The 8374-nt window shown below is 33.5% G+C and overlaps 1 protein-coding gene and 1 non-coding gene across 4 annotated transcripts; both read right to left on the bottom strand.

The window, feature by feature from the left end:
• Nucleotides 1-1132: 1132 nt before the first annotated feature.
• LOC114269482 (uncharacterized) lies at nucleotides 1133-7245 on the bottom strand. Of its 3 annotated transcripts, XM_028210810.2 has the most exons (13): nucleotides 7057-7245; nucleotides 6850-6949; nucleotides 6627-6735; nucleotides 5898-5986; nucleotides 5719-5775; nucleotides 4942-5050; nucleotides 4744-4845; nucleotides 4572-4636; nucleotides 4371-4474; nucleotides 4238-4302; nucleotides 3969-4023; nucleotides 3384-3511; nucleotides 1134-1252 (listed from the first exon to the last, which is right to left on the bottom strand). In XM_028210810.2, the coding sequence occupies exons 1-13, from the start codon at nucleotides 7112-7114 to the stop codon at nucleotides 1202-1204; spliced, it is 1092 nt and encodes a 363-aa protein (XP_028066611.2). In that variant the 5' UTR covers nucleotides 7115-7245; the 3' UTR covers nucleotides 1134-1201. The 3 variants fall into 3 exon arrangements, with proteins under 3 accessions (XP_028066612.1, XP_028066611.2, XP_082761817.1); XM_028210811.2 differs by lacking the exon at nucleotides 5719-5775 and having other exon boundaries at nucleotides 1133-1252; XM_082905691.1 differs by lacking the exon at nucleotides 1134-1252 and having other exon boundaries at nucleotides 3162-3511.
• A 6-nt stretch (nucleotides 7246-7251) lies between these two features.
• On the bottom strand, nucleotides 7252-7324 carry TRNAA-UGC (transfer RNA alanine (anticodon UGC)). Its single transcript has one exon. It is a non-coding gene; the product is annotated as a tRNA-Ala (tRNA).
• Between the last annotated feature and the right edge of the window lie 1050 nt (nucleotides 7325-8374).

Here is an 8374-nt window from a genome sequence, read left to right on the forward strand (position 1 = left end):
ACTCTGGTTCAATGCCTATCCAGGACTCTCAAATAGATAAAGATAAACTCCCTAAAAGCTTTATTCTTATCCAAGCTGAAGTCCTCCCTCATTCTGGGACTCTTATAACTTATTCGCTCATCTCGGATTTCGGTATCTCCGCAGATAGCCTCGGCCTAGTCGAGATTACCTCGGCGTCAAGTTAAGGACACATGGCACTTCGGCTGGCATTTCGGTGCTACCTTGGCCATGTGTTACTATCCAAAAAATATGTCCTCACAAGTCTCATGGACAGTTGTTTGAATAAAATGTTTGATCAAATATTCGGCCAGCCAATTAGTTTTGGATGGCCAAGGTCAGGTAAGAGATGATCATTTTGTCTGAAACACAACAATGTATGCAAACAGTTGCATAAAACTCTCAATGAAAAACTTGGGAAGGTAAAAAAAAGTTTCTTAGCCTTCGGTTCAAAATATGCAATTATAAAAAATTATATTTGAATAATATTAGAGACCCCAAATATTTTATCAAATATTTTATGAGGTCCATATGCGACATTTGATAGAATATTTAGTAAAATATTTGAGATCTCTAACATTATTCATTAAGGTAAAAAAAAGTTTCTTAGCCTTCGGTTCAAAATATGCAATTATAAAAAATTATATTTGAATAATGTTAGAGACCCCAAATGTTTTACCAAATATTTTATGAGGTCCATATGCGACATTTGATAGAATATTTAGTAAAATATTTGAGATCTCTAACATTATTTATTATATTTAGTGATGTTTGGGAAGTAACTACTTTTATTGAGAGTTCATTGCAAGTACTGACTCCCAACAGAATACCTTGCAAGTCATTGGACAGTATATGCCGATCAAAAAAAAAATCCAACGCAATTATCTAGCATTCCACTGTGGACTAATTTTTTTGCACACAATTATTGTTAATCACTTTTTTTTTTTTTTAAATGTTATTATTAATCATATTTAATTATTTTTAACAAAATGTGATTGTTAATCATGCTTTTAAACGTAATCTAAGAAATACATTTATCCATACACTAATATATTTTCTTTAAAAAACATAGAATGACATAATCAGATGAATAGTCAGCCATGCGGAGCTCTAAATAATCTTGCTTTCATACTAGTTTGTCCTATTGTTCATTTCTTCTTCGTTGTTTAACCCAACCATATGTTAGTATTTCTTTATTTTTCTTTCATACTTTGTATAATAGTCTTTTGATTTCTGTTAACAAGTTTGTCTCCACCTGTGTAAACCAAAGAAAAAAAGAGTTGGTTAGATTTCAATTCCATTGACTAAAAAGAAAAAGAAAAAAAATTTAAAGAAAAAAAAAAATAGAGAGGTGAGATAAAACAATAATACCTCAATTTTTCTACTTATCTTATATATTTGTTTGTGTATTCCCTACGTTAATCATGGGAGATGACCCCTCTGTCATTGTTTTTCAATTTTATTTTTATCTTATTTTTTTCTTTTTGTAAGTTGTGAATCGGAGAAGAAAATAGGAGAATAGAATTTGAAAACTTAAAATTCGATTGACTTTTAAAATTTCATACTTTTTCATCACGTTACCTCATTTTTTGAAAATCATATATGTTTTCAAATCTCACTTATAATAAATTTATCCTTAACATAGTGAAATTTGTGTGCAAAAATGAGACAATTTCAACTCATATTTATTAAAGTAAATGAAAGATACAAGAATAATTTACCTAGTATTTTGCAATTTTTTATCACATAATATTCCCAAATTATATAATAATTTTTAATATATCAAATGATATCCAAATATGATATAAAAATATAATGGAAAATTTAACCAAAATCCAACAAGACAAAGTAAAATAATTTTTTTTTTGTAAATCATAGTAATATGTGTACTGTCAAACAGAGTAATATATTACTGTTCACATCAATTTCAACAATAATATTTTTTATTTTTAAGAATTTCGCAATCCAGGTGGATCTTATTAGATAGATCATGATGAAAAAATTCTAAAAATACTAATTTTATTAAAAACTAACATATTAATCAAAAATTATATTATTTTAAAATTTAATATTTTAATTATGGCGGCATATGTTAAACTTTTTTTTAATTTTTTTTTTATACTTACCCTTAATACATTAAAATTTTATTATGAAGAAGTTAGGACTAAATTCCCAAATATAATCACCCTATCAAAAAAATATATAATATATATATATAGATGAGTGGGCGAGAGTGACGCAGAAGATCCATCACTAATACGTTTCGATGGTATCTGCACATTGAAAAACGACGGAGCTCCAAAGTAGCACCTAACCAGTCTTCTCCGATTGGATTGTTCTTCGTGGGCCATCTCAGAACACAGCAACTTCCAAGAATCACAGAGAGAGCCTCAATCAACATTTGACTCCATATATGCTGGTGGGAGCATCGAGAAAACTCCAGACAATGCTCAGTCAACATTAGCCCCCATGAACTAGCGACAAATGCTAACTAAGACAAACAGAAAAGTTCGTATTCGTATGGGACCTCCTGGCTTACTATTCCCCATATTCCAAGCCGTAACTAAGCTGGACATTATTCAAAAATAATTTTTCCAAAAAACAAAAATAACCAAGAAAAACGATACCAAACATGAGAAAGGTATAAACAAGCAAACCCAGATAAGAACTACTCTATTCGAAGCACCAAAAAACACTATCAGACTACCGCAGAGGCCGACATTCAAGATTTAAGGGGCTGCCCAGATCAATAATGGGGAGGGTGATCCTGAGACGGTCTTTAAAGGATGTTCATGTGGGCAATGGCTGATGAGGACAGTGTGTTTAGGCCCACACCCTATCTACAGATGAAGATGAGTTATTCGAAGATGAAACCATCACTGAATTGAATACGGATACATATGGGGGAACAGAGCACCACCCAGGGAAAATATCTATAGTGGTCATTCCAAACAAGCTGCTTAATAGTTACCATATTGATTAATGAAACCAATAACTATTTATGTGTTTTATAAATTCAAAATTTTGTAAATAAAAAAATTTGAATCGACTTTCAAACTCAAAACATCTAACAATATGGTGCATATCATTATACATCTATATTTTGATTGGAAAAATAAATACTTTCAAGGACTCACAAAGTTTCCATATTGGAGGATGGAGAATTTGGATAAGAAAAACATTATCATAATATTCCCAATTTCAGGATCTTTTCTACTCTTGACAAAATCAAATCAAATCAATTGACTGCAATAGTCGTTACAACAATAATTCATTTGCCTATGCACAGATCACATGACAAACAAATTACCAAAATTCCTGAATGAGAAAGTAAAAAAATATATCAAGGTGGATTAGGGGCAAGGATTTGGGTATGTCGTATGAACCTTGTCAATATCTGCAATGATTTCAGGATTAAGCTCCATCTTGCATGCATCCAGGACTTGTTGCAGCTGCCACAACTTTGTTGCTCCAAAAACAGCACTGGCAACAAGAGGGTGTTTCAAAACAAAGGCTGCCCAAAGGAACCAAGAGTTAATAGTTGATGAGTCAAATACATAGTGCAATGTATTTATGTCATCAATAAGCTACACCAAGAACATATCACACTATAAACAAAGGATATGAAAATTTGATACACATTAAAAAATGCATACATGAAGATTTTATTGAGCTATCTAGTCTAGGAGAACTTAAAGTGAAGATTTTTTTTTGAAAATTTTTGAAAAAAATCTAGTTACTTTTTTTGAATTTTTTGGGTCCTTTTTTAGATTAGACCTGAAAAGTAAATTTTTTTTACACAAATCCAAAAAAAGTGACTTTTTTAGCTGGCTTTCAATATGGTCAAGTGACTTTTAAATTTCTAATCCACAAAGTTTTACGCAGAGACCATTGTAAAACCTTTAAAAACTGATCAAAATATAGGGAGGTGAGCAACTGTGAGTGCACAGGGGGAGAGATTGTTATCATACCAATTGCAAGAGATACAGGGTGAAGACCATATTTTTGTGCAATGTCAATATATGCCTGCAAAAAAACAGGTTACGCATGCATAATATAATTATAAACAATCTTGAGCTTAATGAGAGACTCCAACAAGTCGGTGATTATCATCTTTTCCATTTTTTTATCACAGTCAAATACTTCACAATTTCAAGAAGAAGATATTATCTACACAGTATCTCCATTTTGAGCTGCTACAAAAATAAACTAATTCTTGGTGTGTGAACAATTTGCCTACTTTGGTGGCATTTTTTACAATGGTATTGGACAGGTTGTATCTGGATTCCCCTTCTGAATACCTCCCTGGGCAAAAGAAATGGAGCAATGAGATAGATTCACCAGTACGTTGCAAAACAAGTTAGTGATTCAACCTTCAAAAAGATTCAAACGAGCATCAGCTGGACCCCCATCAGGTGAGAAATACTTTCCAGAAAGTATGCCCATTGCCAGAGGGCTATAGGCCAATAAGCTCACCCTGAAAACGGTCTAATGGTGAGAGAGGGAAAACATCACAGTACAAAAATTATAAGGCACCATTACTAACCAATATATCCATATAACATATAGTATACCTCTCATGATGACAGCATTCAGCCAACCCACAATCAAAATTTCGGCAAAGTAAGTTGTATGAATTCTGGAACAAAGAAAATGAGTTATAAATTAGCCTTGCAGATGGCACATGCACACACACACGCCAATGATGGGATGCTAATTTTTTATCCAGAATTGACCATATAATACCTGTAAAGATACTATCTTTGGAAAGCCAGGTCCACATTTGGCAGTGTGAAGAAACTTCATGACACCATATGGCGTTTCATTACTGAGCCCAACGTATCTGATCTACAAACAACATCTTCGACCATTAGAAAAATTATAAATTGCATGGTGCAAAGATATTGCTACAGAAGCAGCAAAACCACTGATATCACCACTAACCTTACCAGCATCAACAGCTCTGCCTAGAGCATCAAGCTGCTCTGCTATGTCTATTGAATGAAACTGTAGAATTGGATCATACTTAGTTTCTCCAAACATGGGAGCATACCTACATGAAAAGCAACGGAGCACCTCAACAATAGTGAAGAGAAACAATTAAAATGTGAAATAGAAGTTCATTTGGCAACTAAAATGAGGAATCTATCCATGATTTACAAATAAAAAACTTGTTTATCTATTTGTTCTTTACTACCAACACAGTATTTGTAAACAAAGGGTAAGAAGCACGGACACTTCTAAGAAGGTGACGTATCCGTGTCGTGTCCGTGTCGGACACCGACACTCTTCGGACACTTCCCGACACATGTCCGACACTCCTCAAAACGTGTCCTGTTTTTTAATTTTTCTTAAAGATCCGGACACTCTTTAGACACTTGGAGGACACATGTGTTTATCGCTTAAACACACGTGTCCATCAATTAGACATAGGTGAAACTAATTATAAGTTTGAACAAAACAATTTAAGATACAAAATAAAACAAAAACCATATGAATTTATAGGAATTAGTGTCATATTGCATTTTTCATTATCTTTGAATGATATATCCATATATATAACATATAATAAATATATATAGAATTATATATTTTATGCGTGTCCCCCACGTGTCGTGTCCTGCATTTTTTGAAAATTAGCGTGTCGGCGTGCCCGTGTCGTATTCGTGTCGTGTCGCGTGTCCGTGTCCATGCTTCTTAGGGTAGGATCAACATACAAACCGATCGGGCCAATGAATTTGATAAAGGTCAATGTAATCAGTCTGCATGCGGACCAAGCTGCATCAATTTATGAAGTCAGTAAGTTGCCACACAACCTGATATAATATTATAGCATTCTTACAAAGATCCCTTCATTCAAGAAAAATGTGACACTAGAATATACTTGAGTGTGAGAAAACCTGTTGTCAATGGCCTCAGTAATATTCCCTGCATCCAGACACATGGGTCCACCTCGAATCCAAGTCATTTTTCCAGATGGCCCACTTACCTGTATCAAAACCATTCAGGATAATATTGGAACTCCATGTTTTTTGATAGAAAAACTTCAAATTCAAGAATGGAATTGATTGAGAAGTAACTCCAAGGAAAATAATTCGATTCAAAACAAGAAAACTCTAGCTGACATTAAAAAGAGTAGAAATGATATTCACATAATCTATGGAAACAAAAAAAATTCTAGTAAATTAGGCACCACACTAGGCAAAATTTCTTCTCGTAATAATCTGAGAGACAGAATTTTGACAATTCTAAATTGTGCACTGGTTCTGAAACTGCTACACCTACCATAGTTATATCCAGAAATCCGATAATGTCCTATAAACACACCTGAATAACTTGTTTGTTGATGTATGTGGGGGCAAGGGACGGGACCAAGAAAGCCTCACAAAGATATCCCTTTATATGTGTTCAATTCGGCACACCCATATAAACAAATGCTGTAGAATTGAACTTTTTCAAGAGGAATCCAAAGAGGGTTCTTGAAGAGTTTAGCTCAAGGGTGTGTATAATAGACTAGTACTATTTCAAATATATTCAAAAATAAAAAGACAGGCCACACGGCAAGTACATGTCTATGATCAAAGACTAAAATAGAACCAAAGATACATAGAATGTACAGAAAGATAGACCTTTGAAGCCAAGACCACGCAATCGCGAGGAATTTTTCTCTCTCTCATCCAACGACCCAGATACTCCTCGCTCCTCCCTTGAGTTTCAGCACGCTGGGGCACTGGGTACCTGAGTTTTTATTTTTTTATTTTTCACCAAGAAAGACACTAAATTGGGTTTGCCAAGCTAAAAGACGTTGAATTGAGAAACGAATTGAACAGTCAGAGGGAGGGAATTACATACATTTCAGCAGAATCGAAGAAGTTGATTCCAGAATTGAAAGCTTTGTCGAGGAGTAGAAACGACTGAGGCAACGAGTTTTGCTCGCCAAAGGTCATTGTTCCTGTGAGAAAAAAAGCACAGTCAATACCCAAGAATGTAGCTGTGGTTGGACTACAAATTCATATAGTAGTGAAGAGAGAGAGAGAGAGAGAGAGAGAGAGGACAAACCCAAGCAGAGTCTTGAGACTGTTAAATCAGGGGTGATGTTGAAAAGGGGCACCGCCATTTGGAAACCCTAGAAAGAACTGGCACGAATGGAAGGTGATGATTTCTCCGACACACTCTCTATCTCTGTCTGTGTATGAAGGAGATGGGTTTTTGTTGTTTCTGATAAGCATTAGAAAAAAAAGGAAAAAATTATCATGGAGATGCAGGGTATCGAACCCTGTACCTCTCGCATGCAAAGCGAGCGCTCTACCATTTGAGCTACACCCCCGGCTGCAATCATCCTTAGCAATAATATATCTTCATTTAAATTATTTTGATCATGAACATGCTCCATTTTCCTGTTTGAAAAATATGTACATATATATGTTCTTTAAAACAAATTCACTGGCACGTATTAAAGAAAGTCTCTCCTTTTTTTTTTTTTGGGCACCGCCCGAGGGGTTTGCTGTTTGAAAAATATATATATATCTATATATATAATAAGGGAGAGTGATTTTTGAAATCTGATGAGACTGTTGTCCCTTTGTCAAAATGTGAACCCTTGGATTGATTCAATCCAACGATTAAAAAATGTTCAAGAAACAAATTGAGTTTACAATGTGGTTTCCATCTCTCTCTCTTTCTCTCTCTCTTCAAAATTTAAAATTGAGTTTTCTCCATCATCTCTCACTCTCAGAGCTCACTTTTAATACATAGCAGATCGGCGACATACATAGCCAATCAGTGAGGTTCTTCACCATTTTCACTTCTCTCTATTCACTGTGAATACCCATCTTTGATTTTGTTATTTGTTTACCAAATTTTTTTGGATAATCGGGAATTTTTGTTGGGTTTGTTTGTTTGATATGATGTTTTGATGATGGATGGTAGGGGAAGACAGCCAAGACCACAAAACAGAAAATCGTCTCTGGGTATGTATGTACACTTTCTGTTTTTTTATTCTCTTATTATTTATATGTTGGATTATTATGCTTTTGTATTTTTATATTCAATTATTATTTATTAAGTTTACATTCAGTTTTTTTTTTTAATTTTATTTTAATGTTTCACTTTTTTAAGCTTTTCTCTATTTTTTGTTTGTTTATTTTAAGTTTACATTATGTTTTAAAAAAATTGGTATGTTTGTTTACTTAACTTTTTGTGTGCGTGTGTGTGTTTTTTTTTTAAAAAAAATAATAATTCAGTGCTCTTAATTTTATTTTTAAAAAATAGGTTTTTTTTTATCGGTTTTTGTTATTTTATTTTTTGTATAAATCTCTTTAATTGTAACTGTTCTAAGAGTCTTAGGTTTGTATCATTTCTCTCTTTAAAAAATTAT

The sequence above is a fragment of the Camellia sinensis genome, chromosome 14, assembly GCF_055761805.1.
Source record: "Camellia sinensis isolate YWXY chromosome 14, ASM5576180v1, whole genome shotgun sequence".
NCBI classification, from domain to species: domain Eukaryota; kingdom Viridiplantae; phylum Streptophyta; class Magnoliopsida; order Ericales; family Theaceae; genus Camellia; species Camellia sinensis.

Bases quoted from the DNA above. Each gene is read 5' to 3' on its own strand.
- LOC114269482 (XM_028210810.2), bottom strand. From the start codon at position 7,114: ATGGCGGTGCCCCTTTTCAACATCACCCCTGATTTAACAGTCTCAAGA. The intron at 5,776-5,897 runs GTTTTCTCACAC...AAATTGATGCAG, and splicing joins ACTGAGGCCATTGACAACAG to CTTGGTCCGCATGCAGACTG. The intron at 4,475-4,571 runs GTATACTATATG...GACCGTTTTCAG, and splicing joins GAATGCTGTCATCATGAGAG to GGTGAGCTTATTGGCCTATA.